General features: G+C 43.2%; 1 protein-coding gene across 2 annotated transcripts in view; it reads right to left on the bottom strand.

Moving 5' to 3' along the window:
* The window catches only part of ATP8A2 (ATPase phospholipid transporting 8A2), a 653,147-nt gene that overhangs the window by 238,512 nt on the left and 396,491 nt on the right, over positions 1 to 18,144 (bottom strand). For both annotated transcript variants that reach the window (XM_050766819.1, XM_050766821.1), the window contains 2 exons: positions 13,360 to 13,543; positions 7,698 to 7,808 (listed from right to left, as the gene is read on the bottom strand). In XM_050766819.1, the coding sequence (XP_050622776.1) occupies positions 7,698 to 7,808; positions 13,360 to 13,543 (295 nt within the window). The remainder of the gene's footprint in view (positions 1 to 7,697; positions 7,809 to 13,359; positions 13,544 to 18,144) is intronic.

The following is an 18,144-nucleotide window of genomic DNA, read 5'->3' as shown; positions in this document are numbered from 1 at the left end:
CTATTTAATATAAAGGACTTGAGCATCCACAAATTTTGGCATCTGAAGGTGGGGAGGGTGTGTCCTGGAACCAGTACCCTGTGGATACCAAGAGATGACTGTACTCACCTCTTCCCCAACCCATATTAGATGGGGAACTCTGTGGGGCATGTCCCAGTACCCTAGTCTCAGCATTCTGCCGGCTTTAGAGTAGGTGCTCAATACTTATTAAAGCTTTTAATAGAAAATGGATGGTTCCACACTTGATGAAGCCACAGCTTTTACAGAAAGGTCCATATGTCAATGGTATTTTTTCAATTTGCCTTTTACTTATTAACATTTTAACACCGCACTCATAGCTGCCAATCTATTCCCTCAAACAAAAGCTGTAACAGGAAACATAAAGCTACCTCTGCCAAGGCAGACGTACAGAACAGATGAGGAAAACTTAGCTATTAGGATTTTATCTTTTACCATGTAATGAAATTTCTTGTGTCCCCCGAATGAAACACATTGTTTTGAGGTACAGGTAAAGTCATGCATTATATATCCAAGAGGGGAAAAGTTACCGGACGAAATTCTGATCGTGGTTTAAAACATCTACTCTCTGTTGATTCTAACATTTAAAATGAAATCCAGCCCAAAGCCAGTGACTTCATCATTTATAATGAAGCATGGGTTACTAACAGGACATAGATACCAAATTGTAATAGGGTTGACCAAGTGCATAGCATCTCCCTGCATTAACATATTTAATTAAGGCTCCCCAAACAAGAAGCTAATCACATAATAATGGAAAGAAGGGGCAACTTAAATATGATTTTTTTCTAACAATGTTGGAAGGTCGGGCAAAGGGATCACGCCTGTAATCCCAGCACTTCGGGAGGCCGAGGCAAGTGGATCATTTGAGGCCAGGAGTTTGAGACCAGCCTGGCCAACACAGTGAAACCTTGTCTCTACCAAAAACACAAAAATATTAGCTGAGTGTGGTGGTGCACTCCTGTAATCCCAGTTACTCAAGAGGCTGAGGTAGGAGAATCGCTTGAACCCGGAAGGCGGAGGTTGCAGTGAACCAGCGCTGCGCTCCTGCACTCCAGCGTGGGCGACAGAGTGAGACTCCATCTCAAAAAACAAACAAAAAAAAGTTTGCAAAATAATGATTATTTTCAAACAATAATAAAAAATTGATGATAAAACAAAATCTCTCACAGGTCCAACAGAAAAAAAAAAAGCTGTAAAACAGCAAAAGGAAATATATGTTTGCAAAACAATTTTTAAAAAATCAAAGTATTCATCTACCGAAAACGTTTTGGATTAGAATGGCAATTTATAATGAACCATAATTCATTTCACTTTTTAAATTCGAAGACACGGAAAACAAAATGCCAGTAAAGGCTTTTCTCATATCCTGTAGTGCAGGGGTCCCCAACCCCTGGGCCACAGATTGGACTGGTGCTGGTGGGTGGCTGCTGGGAACCCGGCCATACAGCAGGAGGTGAGCAGAGGGCTAGCGGACATTACTGCCTAAGCTCTACCTCCTGTCAGATCAGTGGCAGCATTAGATTCTCATAGGAGCATGAGCCCTATTGTAAACCGCGCATGCAAGGGACCTAGTCTGCACGCTCCTTATGAGGATCTAATGATAAATGTATTGTGCTTGAATCATCCCAAAGACATCCCCTCTGTGGAAAAAACTGTCTTCCCTGAAACCAGTGTCTGGTGCCAGAAAGGTTGGGAACCTCTGCTGCAGTATAATAAAAGTTTGTTTGCTTGTTTTAGGCTTGTCAGATATTGACAAATGTTTAAATGGCTATCGACTAAATTCTGCGGTTCAGTTTCATTTGGTCCCCAAATTGCTGTGGTCTTAGAATCTCTATGTCTATTTCAGTGATAGTATTTCCAGACCTTCATGCTAAATATGCATCTCATTTCCTGGCCTTTATCCCGTATCAGTTTAATCACCCCCAAGAAAACACTAAAATTTCTTATATGTGTTGCCAAAAATAAGTAGACTCCAAGCTGTACATAATATCCACTTTTTCACATCAATATACATATGTTATGGTTATTCTTTGTATTAGGAACCACCAACTAATCACCATTATGATTTCAGACTCATCTCTATTTCAAAAATAATTTGGCATATTTTCCTTATGTTATACCAAAGTTTACAAGAGATCCCTACGATAATTTTTTTTGAAATATAGGTTAAGTTCAAGTAATGCCCCTATTATTTTTCTATTTGAATTTTACGGTCACTAAAAATTTTATCTATTCCAAATAACCTTTTCCCAGGCGTTCAGAAAGTCCACGAACAAATGCATATGCCACCTAATACGTGCTTAAAATGCTGATGCTGCTGTGCTTTGAAACTGTACTCTTATTAAGAAAACTCCAAATAACTAACTCATAGTTTATTAAATAGTGTAGGAGTGCTAAAGAATTTACGCAACCCTTCTCCTTAAGAGATACCACACAGAGGTCAATCAGGACTTCAAAAATTTATAGGACCTTTCCTAACCTCTTTACCCCTAATCTTTACATTTAAGGCAAATTCCTCCCATTGTCAAAATCAAAGAGTTTTAAAAATCTGTCTTTGCTTTCTGCTTATAAATTACGTGGAGAGATAGTTACATAATGGCATGATTTATGCCCCAGGCTTAAAACTACAAAATTACACGTAAGTTCTCTGCTTGCCATCTGCCCTACATGTTGATAGACAAATTTTCCTAAATCACATTTACTATGTAATTTGATTATTGCAAAAAGAGAAGGAAAAAAAGGAATCCCAGCTTCTAATGGCAATACAACTCCAAATGAGCCATTCAGATGCCCTTCCCTGGTCACTCACATATCCTTACCCAGCTCTATCTCCTTGCTTCTGCTAATTTCATCCCATTCCCACCCCCAGTGCAGACACAGGGAATACATTCCGCCCTCCTGCCCTGCCCACCCCAACCCCACTCCCAGGTGGCTGCCCTGCAAGGCTCTGAAGCTCTGAGCATTCTAGACAACGACAGGATTTTACCTTCTGAGAAATATGGTCCATCCGGCCACGACCATGAAATGCAGCATTTAATTAGTTTAATGCAGAACAAAACTACGTGTAAAATTTGTTTTCCAAATCTTCAATAAGCTCGCCAAAGCATACAGTCTGTCCTTATACATTTTTGTCTCTCTCAAGGCGATGAAAGCAGCCAAGTGTCTGTGACATTTTTCTCTTTTTTTTAGCATCTTAAAATGGTTGTAAAATATAGATAACAAAGTCTGCCGCCTTGGCCATTTTTAAGTGTACGGTCCCATGTGGACACTTGCACTGCAGTTCTAGCGCCCAGCCTGGTGCAACCATCACTGCCATCTGTCTTCAGAGCTCTCTGAGACATTCTTGTCACCGTCTATGGCAGACAAAATCCCCAGTCTGTTTCTAACGATAAAAACCCAGTTTTAATTCATAGAAAGGAACATTTAAAAAGTGTGTATCTTGCTGTACATCAATCATACTTCAGTAACACTGATTACAAACAAAGTGAGGAGGATACAGTGGCAGAGAAGGCTGGTGACAGTTGGAACCCAGACAACAGAGGGGAAGGTGACGCGACTGAGATGGGCATTTCATGAGAAGGCACAGGGAGCCTGGGAAGGGGCCGCAGGGCGCAGCGGCATTCATCACTCTTTCATTGCCAGCATTTTCGAGCACCTCCATTCCAGACGTTGTGCCAGACACTGGAATTGATCAGATGTATGTTTCAGAAATCGTATCCTAACTGCAGCAGAGATGGTCAAGGAAGTGAAACTAGCGATTTTTGTAATCCACCAGGAAAACAGTACTAAATTAAGGCAGTCGCAGGGGGATGGACGTACAGATTGTAGTATTTTCAGTTTTACCTATGAATAGGGCTAACACGAAACCATGTATGGCATAATTTTGTTCCTATTTTTTAAATCACTCGAACCAATAGTTATTTTGGCTTGAATTTTATGTGGCACACTCAAGAAGCATTAAATAAGATTTGTTAACAACAAATAACTTGTTGTATAAGTAAAAATACATAAGCATGTGTTATGTTCAAGGCACTGTGGTAAAAATGGTCTAATTTGATCAATTTCATTTGGGTGGAATATTTATGGGCTAGTGAGAAAGCTGTTATTCCACAAGGCTTTTGGGGTTTGAAGCTGGAGAGAAGCGGAATGTTTATCAGTGCAGGGAATGACTGAATAGATTGCAGGAAATCCCTCTGTGAAATGGCATGCCCTAGGTCTATACATAGTAACTGGGAATGCTCTCCAGAATACGCTGTCAGGTGAAATGAGTTGCAGGAGGCTCTGCACAGCATGATGACATTTATCTAAAATCCTTGATTTGTTTGTATACATAAATATCTCCATACCTACAGAGAGAAAGGTCAGGACAGATAATATGGAAGGAGGCTTGGGGGTGAGAGTGGAGGGAACTTTCCGTTTGTGTTCCATATAGCAACGTGAATATATCCATGTGTTCCTTATACAGAAAAATCCACTTTTATAGATTAGTATGCCAACTGAGTAGACTGCATTACATCACAGGCTTACAGTTCTTCCCTACAATCTTTATTGGCAATTCAAGTCCTATATATAATGATCCTCATAATAATGGCTAAGGCCATAAAATGTGTGTGTGCATGCACACATGCGTAGGTTTCTTTTTTTAATTTGTCAAATTGCCTTTAGACTACATTTTTAAGTGATTAGTAGTTATGTATCTTATAGGGCATTTGAGATGACAACATATTGGCTATTGTAAAGAATCGCTCCTTGAGTTACAAGAAAACCATTTAAGATAAATAAGTAATGTGTTTAACTTATTCTCACTTAAGTAATTAATTACAAGGGTTGCCTTTAGAACAAAAAAGTATTCTTTGCAAATAAGCAAATCAACTTACAATAATCTTTGATCTTACAGTTCACAACACACTAAAATGGCATGCAAGTAAGTAGTACTTTCCTATTTTTAAAACTATAGTTGAAGTGCATGTTGATGCCAAGGAAGTAATTTGGCAGTGGTAGGTAGGCTTTGCCTGAGTCAATGCTCCAACCACATGGGCTCGGTCAAGGACTTTTCTTTCTCAGTTTTCAAATTAATATCCCTGAGAAATACTAAACAGAAAATTGGGCATGGAGTGGTGGAGACTTTTACATTTTCTTTAACTTGATAAAGAATGTTTAAAAGGCTGTTTACAAAAGACCATTTAACAACTGCTGCTCAGCTACAATTGAAATATTAATTTGAGGCATGCATGTGGCACTTTCAGGGCCTCCTTCCAAATAGGATTTTTCAGGCAGACTAAAATTGCACTTTTCTCAGACTCAGCCCACTTGAAGTCAAAAAAAGGGGGAAAAAAAAAACCCACCAGCAAGATAGTAGGTGTAAATGACTAAGAAGGGGACCTAGGGGACGATCTGAAAAGTGAAAGGGTTGGGAGCTCCATGCAGAATGTCTTGATAAGAAGTCCAGACTATCTGTAATGTGCTGATTGTGAAGAAAACCAGATTATTAAGAAACCGTGAAAGCCAGCAATTACAGGAGCACAAAATGCTGGGAAGCCTGGGATAGCATGAAGAAACGGGGATTCCAGTACCCCTTTACACGATGGTCCATGACCCTACGATACCTCTTTGCACTATCGTCCATGACCCTAAGTGACGTTGAGGAGTGACTCCTACCACAGACGCAAAAAAATGTGGGAGCAGGAGGGGAACAAAGTACCAAAGGGGAATTTTAAGTACCAAAAGGGAATTGTAAAAATAAAGAGAAACCACTAAAGCTCTCACACCAACATCTACAAGTTCTTACCCAGAGTGAACTGAGTTGAATATTACAGCACAAGACCAGCAGGCAAATTATGAATAATTTTTTAAATTATTGATTTTAACCTCATTACACCGAATAAAATGTCAATTATATCACCAAATCTCTCAAGCCTCCACTGTATATTTTCCTCCTAGGGAAATAACACTTAAGCAGACAGGACACCTCCCACAAAAGATTCCAATTAGGAAGAACGGGTCAGTTTCAGGACTTTAACCAGATCCCTTTTGATTGCTTGGAACATTCTTTAAGAATCAAGGCTGCTCGGTGGCTCAGGCCTGTAAACCCAGCACTTAAGGAGGCCGAGGTGGGTGAATCACGAGGTCAGGAGATTAAGACCATCCTGGGTAACACAGTGAAACCCTATCTCTACTAAAAATACAAAAAATTAGCCGGGCGTGGTGGCGGGCACCTGTAGTCCCAGCTACTCGGGAGGCTGAGGCAGGAGAATGGCATGAACCCGGGAGGCGGAGCTTGGAGTGAGCCGAGATCGTGCCACTGCACTCCAGCCTGGGTGACAGAGCGAGACTCCGTCTCACAAAAAAAAAAAAAAAAAAAAAAAAAAAAATCAGGTCTGCTCCTTAGCCCACAAGGGGCTTTTGTGTGAACTAGAAGAGGCATCCTCTCTGCAAATGCACACATCATGGCGAATAGGCTGGCCCTTGTGCAACTTAGAAAAATGCATTGCTGTTTCCAGTTGGACTCTGGGCAACTGAAGAATGAAGCAGCACAGGTTATGTTTCTGCTTCATTTACTCTTTTCACCGGGTTGTCTTGGGCTGTGAACAACCTGAACAATTTGGGGAAATCACTCCTTAGTAGTTTAGTTACCAGATGTGTGACAAGAACTTACATGCTTGACCTGAATGACTGAGTAGGAAAGATTAGAAAACCCGGTAAAGAAGTTGTTAGTTACAGCTACCTTAGCAAGGCGCTTGTTATTACTAGTTATTTGAACTGAGTACTGTCAGAGCTTACATCAGAAAAAGTTGATTTCTTCCTTGGTTATTATTTTTAGTAAGAGTCAAGAAATCAGACATAAAATAACCCATAGTAGAATGAAGCATCAAAACTCCATAAACAATTAACATTGCCTTCCTCCATAGACAAACATATTTGGAAATCGATTAGTCATGATGGCCTCAAAAGCCACCCCTTTATAGCAGGGCTGTAATCCCACTAATAGCAAACATAAAGTGACTTTTCCACTTCTTCCTGGGCCCACTCCTCTAGCAAGCACGTTTGTTTTACTGGTAACTGAATCAGCATCTTGGAAAATTGTCTGACAACAGAATGTGAACTCACTGCAATACTGTCAATGACCTGGCTGGTTTACTCCCCACCGTCCCCTCACTCCCACACCCTTCGCACATAAGTGCCAGTGCCCAAGTATCCTAGAAGAAGTGAATGGATGCTAGAAAACTTGCAGAGTCTGTGAGAAATAAGGCAGAAATCAGGCTCCCCCGTTCATTCCAGCAACACCTCAGTGTTAACCTGGCAAGGTGTAGGTCTCTGGTGCTAGGATCTGATCCCTCTGGAAGGGGTGTGAGTGTCAGCAAGATTCTACCCCAGCCAAGGACACAGAGGAAGAGGCATGGCAAAGAGGAACACAGGAGGAGAGCTAGGGAGGAAGGCACGTCTGGGTAGGGCAAAAAGGCTTCAGATGCCCACTTTGGTCATCCAGCATGAGGATCTAGACCAGGATGGTGAGCCCAGCTTCACGGGAGCTTACATGTGACTCAGGCTATAGAAAGTCAGAGCAGCATCTTTTAATTTTACAAGAACAAAACCTTGCCTTGAAATGACTTTAAATACCTCAAGATATCCTCTGAAAAGACCTTTTCCTTCAAGGAAAAAAAAATACTCCTTCTTACCTCAATAATATACAGGACCACGTTCTTATAGAAGCAGTACAAGATGCACTTGGTCACCCGGTTGTAGCTCCAGGCTCCATGAACCAACAGAAGCTTCTCTAAGTAGGAAAACTGAAAAAGGAAAATTACAAAGTTCAGAAGAGCCCATCATTGAGGAATAAAAGTCACAAACAGAATGTTCTTACAAACAGAAGTCAGATAATGTAGGTAGAGGAAACGAGATTCTGCAGGAATCTCAGAAAACCATTCTCTGAAGACAGAGCTTTCAGGCCCAGTGAGAACAACTAAAATCCTCTCTTAAATCTACATAATTATCGTTTTCCCGAAACATACTGCTGGACTTCTAATTGTTATGAAATTCTGTTTAAACAAATGCTTTTTTGTAATTTAAGTTCCAGGATACATGTGCAGGATGTGCAGGTTTATTACATAGGTAAACATGTGCCATGTTGGTTTGCTGCAGTTATCAATCCATCACCTAGGTTTTAAGGTCCAGATGCATTAGCTATTTATTCTGATGCTCTCCCTCCCCCTGCCTCCCCAACAGGCCCCAGTGCACGTTGTTCCCCTCCCTGTGTCCATGTGTTCTCATCGTTCAGCTCCCACTTATAAGTGAGGACATGTGGTGTTTGGTTTTCTGTTCCTATGTTAGTTTGCTGAGGATAATGGTTTCCAGCTCCATCCAAGTCTCTGCAAAGGACGTGATCTCGTTCCTTTTTATGGCTGCATAGTATTCCATGGTGTATGTGTACTGCATTTTCTTTATCCAGTCCAGCATTGATGTGCATTTGGGTTGGTTCCATGTCTTTGCTATTGTGAATAGTGTTTCAATAGGGATTAATTATTAAACAAAGTTGAACTACTAAACTGAAAGAAAAGTAGTGAAAGTCAGACATCTAAGCAATCACAGATTTTTCAGTGACAAAAAGAACAAGGGACAGGGACACTCACACAATAGAGTCTTGTTTAAAGGAAAGGTACACACAGGTGCACACACACTACTTCCACTAACAACTGCGTAGGTTAAAAAGTTACACACACACATATAGATACACACGGATATACACACAAAGATACACAGAGACACACACAGGCACAGAAAAACAGACACATACAGGCAGACACACATACCTAGACAGAGATAGAGGCACACAGGACAGAGACACACACACACACAGACACACAAATACACATGTACACACAGATATCCTAAGACACACACACACTTTGCCTCCACTTCTTGACCCATTTTGTCTTCTCTTTTTGCCTCCACCCAGTACAGAGCACCTCTGGCCAGAGTGCTATGCAGTCAGGAGCGGCTGGTGGGTCCCAAGCTGGGAGTGATGTGATGGCTGCTGTGGTTTGAGTTGGAGCCATAGATATTCCAGTAACATCCAGGAATCCTCATTGGGGGAGGGGGTCTCTGGACACCACTTGGATCGTATCTCCTCAGCCACCCCTTAGCCTGGCTTTGCCTTCTGTGTGCCGTTTCAAAAAGGTCCCAAAAAGTGTAAACCTTGTGCTGGAGGGAGGCAAACGAGTTTCTCTGGTCTGGTGCATGGTGTCCTGCTCTGGTATAAATGTGCTGTTAGGGGCAATCCTGTTTACATCATGCTTCTACACATTTGATATGCCTTACCCCGGATTTGAGTTCCTTCTTGGTTCCCTTGCAGGAAAACCTTAATGCCTCCTGTTCTAAGTCAGAGTGTCAGTAAGTCCACAAGCCTGAACCCTATTACACTACTAGGAGAGACAAGCAGGCTGTATTGAGGATGCCCCAGAACATTAGAAATTCTTTTGCAGTCATACACTTCTTACTAATTTCAGATGACTTTTGAAATTAAATGTAACTCTCGGCTGGGCGCAGTGGTTCACACCTGTAATCCCAGCACTTTGGGAGGCCAAGGTGGGCGGATCACCTGAGGCCAGGAGTTCAAGACCAGTCTGGCCAATATGGTGAAAGCCCGTTTCTACTAAAAATCCAAAAAGTAGTCAGATGTGGTGGTGGGTGCCTGTAATCCCAGCTACTTGGGAGGCTGAGGCAAGAGAAGCACTTGAACCCAGGAGGCGGACGCTGCAGTGAGCCGAGATCCCGCCACTGCACTCCAGCCTGGGCAACGAGAGTGAAATTCTTGGGGGAGAAAAAAAAAAACAGAAAAGAAAACAAATAAATAAATTAAATGTCACTCTCGATAGAAAAGAAATGACCAGACTGACAATACAATACTTAAACAAAATATTTTCAGGAGGAAACTGCATAATAATCCCCATTAGCACTAAAGAAAGGACCCCATCCTAGGCGGGGTCGCAGCTCAGCGTGTCCTTCCAGGAGGTGAGGAAGGCGCGGGGCTCACCACGCACTCGGAATCTAAATCACCGCTTCGAAGTGGCAGAAGTAGGTGTACATGGAAAAATAAAACTCCCCATAAAGGCTCATTAAGGATTCCACAGGGGAATGGGAAATCATAAAATAACCGGCTAAACAAATAAAAAGAAAGTTTGTATTTGACCGGGACCCCCTGATGTTAAACTTCAGTGGGCACAGAAAACATCTGCTTGAGTCGTCCGGAACGCCTCGACTTCAGCGCTACAGTGATTTGTTTTCAGGGGAAAAAAAAGGTATATTCTAAATCAAAATGCTGTCTTCATGGGGTCGTTCCGAAAACATTAGGAGGGCAGGGGGCAGGAATGATTCTCCCGAGGAGAAGGGAAAGCCGAGGGCTAGGGGAGCACCATGACGCAGGGACGGCAGCAAGGCTGCCCAGGACGAGGCAGCTGGAAAAGGACGGCGCTCAGTCTCGGGCGGCCCGTGTGCATAAAAGCATGAGGCAGGCAGGGAAGAAATAAAACCAGAGCTTTGCCTGCTTCACAACTTTCCCAAGGTAAGTCTTTGAGCTAAATTTTTTTTCCTTCTGAGCATAATAACCCTACAGGGTACTTCCTCCAAAGCGTAATAAAAAAAATGCATCCACATTAAAATGAACAGATAAAGCCCAAGGTGATAAACAACCAGAGATGTTTATCATTTCAAGAGTGGCAAAGAAATTAATCAAGCTGTGGCTTTTCTGGCTTGGTGATGAAGGTAGGGGCAGCATGCTGGTTGGTGGAAAGGGTGTGAGGTTAGCAGGAACCTGCCCTGAAGTAACAGCACCCCTGCCTAATCGGCAATGGGACCATGGACAGGAGAAATGAGGATGCACAGACACATGCGGGCTGCGTCAGTTCCTTTGGCAGAGGTGACTATGATGCTGGAGGGGCAGGAAAACCCCCAGTGGCGTTTTAGAGCCTCGCTCCCAGCTCCACCCTTCTTTCACACTTTTAATTTGAAGAGAGCAATTGCTCTGGATAACACATCCTATTCGTATGCAGTTTCAATAAAGCAGGTCAGGGGATCTCCCTTCCCTAGACATTTTAAAGAAAAAGACAGACAAATATTTGCCTGGAACTCCTAGGAAACCTCTTAAGATCCCTTCCAGCCATATGATGTTATAACTCAAGTATTTAATAATGCTGGGGTGGATAACATCTATGGTTGCTGACAGACTACAGGAAGTGCGAGTCCCACAGGCCTCAAAGCATTTGACTCAGGAAAGTAAACAGGCAGGTGTGTGGGGGGCCGGCCCCCAAGTTCACACTCAGGTCCGTTGCTTTCTGACCCCAAGACGCTCGCTTGCTTGGACCTGAAGTAAGTCACCTGATATGAAGGAACCCCAGTTTTCCCACCTATAAAGTCAGGATTCCTTCTCTTACCGACTTCAGAAATTATCTTGAGGATTTATTTGAAATCGGCAAAGGAAGAAGATTGATTGCACGCACTTTTCAGAGCCAGGAGGATTTTGTAATTCCTCCCTGCATCTGCAGAACTGCGAGCTGAGAAGAAACCTGAGAGGTGTTCTAACACACAGCCCCCACTTTGGGGAGGTGGAACCCCAGAGCTGCAGAGGACTGGCCTGAAGCCCTGGGGCTATAGGAAGCTCGTTCACATTTTATATGCAGCCCCTGATTTCAGCTGGAAGGGGTGGATGGCCGTTTTCCCTTGTGTTTGTGTGACTGAGGTGAACACGTTCTTCAAACACCTCAACACCGCAGAAACACAAGGGGATTCCTGCTACCCAGCCGATGGGCAGGCATCTACTCACGATGTGTCACAATCTGGAGACAGAGGGACATGCCCCAGGTTCACTGTGATGTCCAGGTTTTCTGGATGATCCAGCAGGCCCAATCATCGAGATATGTAACCACCCAAGGGGTTCACCTTGCCCGTTGCCTAGACACAGTCGATTCCACAAGACAGAGGAATTGCAATGAAGAATAATTCATGCAGAGCTGAATGTGAGGCAGACTGGAGCTTTATTGTTACTCAAATCAGTCTCCCTGAGCATTCAGGGAGCTTTTAAGGAAAACTTGGATGGGGGTAGCCAGTGAACCAGGAATGCTGATTGCTCAGGGAAGAAATCATCAGGAGTCCAAAGCTGTCTTCCTGTGTGCTCAGTCAGTTCCTGGGTGGTGGGAGCTACAAGATTAGATGAGCCAGTTTACGGATCTGGGTGGTGCCAGCTGATCCATCAAGTGCAGGGTCTGCAAAATGTCTCAAGCCCTGATCTTAGGAGCAGTTTAAGAGGGTCAGAATCTTGTAGCCTCCAACTGCATGACTCCTAAGCCATCATTTCAAATCTTGTGGTTAATGTCAGTCTAGTCCCCAGGCAAGGAGGAGGTCTGCTTTGGGAAAGGGCTGTTACCATCTTTGTTTAAACGATAAACTAAGTTTCTCTCAAAGTTAGTTCAGCTTATGCCCAGGAATGAACAAGGACAGCTTGGAGGTTAGAAGCAAGATGGAGTCGGTTAAGTTCAATCTCTTCCACAGTCTCCGTCATGATTTTGCAAAGGTGGTCTCAGATATGCACCCTACAGGTCAGGAAATCGGCTATCTTCCCTCACCTTTGGGCTATCACTGCGGAGTGGAGCTTTCCTTCATCCTCAGGCCAGCAGTGCAGTACAGCACATCAGGAGCCCTGGCATGCGAGGCTCAGGGCAGAGAGGAATGGACTGGACTGGGCCTAACTTCAGGAGGCTGTTTGCTACTGACCACGGGTCATTACGGCCCAAACCCAGCTCATGCTCGTGGCAATTCACCTCACAGGCGTGGTCCTGGGCAGCACCCCTGTCACAACTACAGGGAAGACGACAGCTGTAAATCACTGCTCGCCCCTGATCTTAAGCACCTAACCAGGGGGTGTCCCAGCACCTTTGGCAGGGTTGAGACCAGAACGGGATTACAGAGAAAGGCTGTCACGAGCACAGCTGTGCTTCAGCAGGTGATGCAGTAGGAAAAGCAATGCAGCAGATGCAGAAGCTGAGGGTGAGAGGTTATTATTAGCAAGATCAGGGACCTGTCTGATTGGAGTAGCACCTTGCCTGGATCACAGAGCAGCTTGGCCAACCCCACAGCTGGCCAAAGAAAACCCACCAGCAGGACAGGACCTCCAAACTGCACAAGATCACAACCACAGAGAAATCCGAATATCCCTGGGTTTTCATCTAGACAGCAACGTCAAGAGGAGCGGCAGAGGTTTGGGGCTGCACTGAAGCTTAAACGCCAGGTCCTCATGCCCAGCTACCATCTCTCAACAGGATGGGGCAGCTGGACGCCCAAACTGCTGACCTGTGCGATGGCGTAATCCGAGTTGTTGGTGGCCTGCATGCCTTCATTGCCACTGATTCCCACACCCACGTGGGCTGTCTGGATCATCCCGACATCGTTGGCGCCGTCTCCGATGGCGAGGGTGATGGCCTTCACCCGCTTCTTCACCACATCCACTATCTCAGACTTCTGCAGAGGAGACACTCTATGAGAAAAGAGAGGGAAATCAGAACTATGCACATCTTTCCAGAGGAAACAGCTGTAATCTACATTCCGCTGCATTAAAAGGACAGTTACTGGATGATCTCCAAATTCAATACATACATTTTATGCTCATGTGCAAAGAAGCTTTCAGAAAACAGGAGCTTGTGGCTTTCAAGTATTTGCCAACTTCTCAGATGAAATACACAACAGAAAACTAACTTAAAACACAGCCTATTTGTAATCACTCTGCTCAGTGGGAGGCATCTGCACAAACTCCTCAGGGGTACGTGTGCCCTGCTGAATGATAAAGGCAGTCAGGCTAGTTACAGGGGTCTTCGGAAATATCTTTCCAATAAATCAGAAAGCCAGCACAGACCTCCTTTCGCTTTATGGTACATCATATACAACCGAGGGCTGGCAAGGGAATTTTCTGTAAAATCTGCTTTTACAGAAGGGAAAGGAAATTGGCAGGGCATGAGAACGTGCAAGAAAGAGGGCTGGGGTAAGAGGAAAGAAAAAAAGACTTCTCTACATCCACCCCAGAAAAGGAAGCTGTGTTTGAAGGGCAGCCAAGGCAGAGGATTTAGGATGGGAGTCAGGGAGCGGAAGTCTCCCCTCGCTGAGCCGTGCAAGCACAGCCCTCAAGGGGGCGAGAAGATCAGCCCCTGCCTAGGAGCGGTTCTTTCCACAAGGAATCCAAGATGGCGGCCAAGCTTTCCCAGGTCCTCAAGTTGTCTGGGAAGAGGAGCCAATATGAATCTGTGGGGTCTAAAGCAGAGGGGTATTCATGATAGTGAAGTGCTTCTTCAGAGTGCAGACCAGAAAACACAGCAACATGAACCAAAGACTAGCATCTCAGGACTGAGTGACTGTACATTCTGAATTGGTAAGCTGATGCTTGATTTGGGGAATTTACAGGTAAGCTTTTGGATCACTTAAACAGCCCCACAGCCCCCCGCTGCCACACACACAGAATAAACACAAAGTAAAAGATTTTTCTGGATGTCCCCGAGGTCTACTGGCCACGCCCACATTGGACTTCATGCATCAGCTAGAATGGACACTCAAAGATTTGCCCAGTAAGAACTTCAACTGCTCCTAGATGGTCCCTACCCACAAAGATACCTGTTCCAAACAGAAAACTGAAGTGCTACCTGACATCTCATTCTACCAACTTGAGAAAGAAACGCATTTGGCGAGACAGCAAACTGAATGTAAAACCGTGTAAAAAGCCTTTGCTCAGTGACAAAGATAAGAGTTAGAAATTTAGAAAAACATGATGAAAGGACTTTAGGAGCCGGGTTACACAACCTGATGTCCCTTTTAGCATTTTCACAAGGGTTTGCAATGGCAGCAGTTCGATGCCTCCTGGAGTAGGTGTGACCACTGCAAATTATTTTTACTTTTTTGTTGTTACTAAGCATACTTAAGAGTACTAACTCTGTCATTTGGGGCTAAACAGGAAAAGTCTAACTTCTCTTACAAATATTTGGGAGGCTGAAATATAAAAATAGCTATCACATCCTTCCTCCCAAAGCTCTGTTGTTGCTTGCTACATATTCTCAGGTTCTTCAACCATTATTTAATAGGCATGCTTCAGAACTTAAAAAACAGCCTCCACGTATAATCTTTTAGGCAACTGAGAGCAGGATAGAACAGAATCACCATCTCCCTGGTAGCAGATGCCAGATTCACTTTAATGTGACCTAAAAGAAAGTTACTTGAGCTTTACCACTGATTATCAATGAAGCCTCTAGTCAACTCCACATAAGCAATTTTAACATGAAGGGATATTAAGCTGTATGTGTTCCCTCCTAGTCTGTGCAACTGCTACTTAAAGCCTCTTTTTGGCAGAGGCAGTCCACAGCTGTAATTGGCTACACAAAAGTGACTTCCCATTTTGTTTTTGAACTCTACAGAACCACAGATCAAATATGGTTGGAGAAAACAACCTGGGAGCCACGGTTAAAGGCCTGAGTATGACCTTTTCCTGCGCACCACACATTAACCATTTAAGCAGGGAAAGGAGGTCCATGAGCCCCTGCTTTCCATGAGTGGGATTGGGAAAATGAGAACCAGCCACCTCATGGAATGGTGGTGATGTATTAATGTTAAACCACTGTGTTGACTAGCAAGTATAAAACAATTGCATCTCCTACTCCACCTAGCATAGGATTATGTGAAACATCTTAACTGTTGGAAAAACAAAACAAGACTGGACACTTCTGAGAACTGCATGCCATCAGACTTGTGGTTCCCAACTGGGTGTGCAGGTGCTCTGGGGATGCTGCAGCAGAAATGTTTTAATTTTTGAGGGAAATACAGCAATGTCTCTCAGGTAACAGTGAAAAATACTAGCTGGAAGTAGCTCACAGTTTCAACAGTAAATCACACTGCATCCCTTTTCATGGTATGTCTTTGTGAAGCTGAGCTCTCATGGTGGTGATGATAAAAAGCAAATGCCCTGTGAAAATCAATGTGGAATAGAAAATGAGCAAGGCAGCAGCTATGCTCAGCCTAAAGTTTGGGAAGTTGTGCAGCGCTCAACAGTCACATAACCACATGCCATTGTCAACAGTAATGATTATTTAACAATGGAGGAAATAAGGATTATTTCTTTCAATGTATGTCTTTCAATGACATTATTGATTCAAATGTCTGCTAAGTTGTAGGGTCATAAATACTTCTTAAATTATTTGACTTTACCTACTTAATAATTAGAAACTTAAGTTTTCCTTTTGGTCTAAGGGCTGTGCAAAGGAATTTCTGAGACACTGAGGACATAGTGGATCCAGAGTCTGGAGTCCTATGATTACATTAATCACTCTTTAATTAAAATCATTCACTCACTGAGGTGGAACCTCACTAAGGAGGCCATCACTTAATCTACAACTCCTCTTGTGCATCCATGAAAGTATCACAAGAGAGCGTAAAACAGGAACTTAAACAGGAATCAGGAGGCCTGAGGCTGCGACTCCTCCTTGAGTCTATATGTCACTCAAGTAATCAAGAAAGCTGGCTTCTTCCTAAGCAAATTCGAGGTGGTCTGGAGAGAAAGGAAGCCCATGGGCGGAAGGCTTGGTCACTTCACACTTCAGGGGTCGGAAAATCTCGGGAGTGGAACCGGAAAGGACCTAAACAGACTCGGGTTTTCTTTGAGGTTAAAGTTGTTGGTTTTCTATGAGGGAGGTTAGCGATAGGCCAACCAATGGGAAATGAGGAGCAAGTCAAATAGACTCACTGGGCTTGCCACTCTGGGATTTGGATCTCAAGTAAGTCAAGTCAGGATTCCAATGGCTTAAAGTACAATCTATGAACATCCAACAGCTGCCTTTCCCAAAAAGCAAAAATTAGGGGAAAACCCGACCGGGGTATATAAAGCAAGCCATACGGCAGTGTTTTAGGAGCATGAAATTCTCATCAAGGATTTATTACGCCCTCAGCTGTAATGCCTTGAGAAAACATAATTCTAGCACACACTAGGGGTTCAAAACAGATGTCCAACAGCTAATTTCTACAGAACTGAAGAGGCACCACCCCGCTTTAGCCATATGCAGTATTTTAGTATACCAAGTTGCCAGGAAGCACAAGCCGGCTCTTTCTTAATCTTAACTTGTGACCTGGAATCACATGCCACACTTAATAAGTATGCCCAACATATAATAATTCAACCTATAAAATAAAAACTCCAGACCACAGCTGAGCTAACCTAGGTGCTTGGGGGCACTTCTTTAATCCTTTTTTGGTGTATTATGAATAGAAATATAAACCAAAAGCATTCAGTTGACTGGAGTATTCTATCTGCTTTTTTGGATAATATAATAGATTCTAAAATGAAAAATAAGTTTTTCTTTTGAGACTTACAAAAATCAGTTCCTGGAGTATCTCATTTTATGGGATACGTGTCCCTGAAATTTAAAAACTAGCTCTCTAAAGTTATTTCAAATATAACACTTAAGTGAAACCTTGGGTAACTGCTTTTATAGAACTAATGATCATACATTAATTTATCTGATATACATAAATCCTGCTCTCAGAGTTGCTACTTCTGATCTTGCAATATCATCTGAGCAAACTTAATGTTGCAGGAAGTCAGGGACCCTGAACAGAGGGACTGGCTGGAGCCATGACAGAGGAACATAAATTGTGAAGATTTCATTTTAATATGGACATTTATCACTTTCCAAATAATACTTTCATAATTTCTTATGCCTGTCTTTATCTTAATCTCTTAATCCTGTTATCTTCATAAACTGAGGATGTACATCACCTCAGGATCACTGTGATGATTGTGTTAACTGTACAAACTGATTGTAAAACATGTGTGTTTGAACAATATGAAATCAGTGCACCTTGAAAAAGAACAGAGTAACAGCAAGGGAACATGGGAAGACAACCATAATGTCCGACTGCCTGCAGGGTCAGGCAAAAAAAAACATATTTTTCTTCTGGCAGAGAGCCTATAATGGACGTGTAAGTAGGAGAGAGATCATTAAATTCTTTTCCTAGCAAGGAATATTACTATTAAGTCCCTAGGAAAAGAATTGCATTCCTGGGGGGAGGTCTATAAACGGCCACTCTGGGAGTATCTGTCCTATGCGG

This window comes from Macaca thibetana, chromosome 17 (genome assembly GCF_024542745.1).
Source record: "Macaca thibetana thibetana isolate TM-01 chromosome 17, ASM2454274v1, whole genome shotgun sequence".
In the NCBI taxonomy this organism is placed as follows: Eukaryota; Metazoa; Chordata; class Mammalia; order Primates; family Cercopithecidae; genus Macaca; species Macaca thibetana.
Note: the sequence above shows the minus strand (reverse complement) of the source record. Positions and strands in the feature narration are given on the sequence as shown.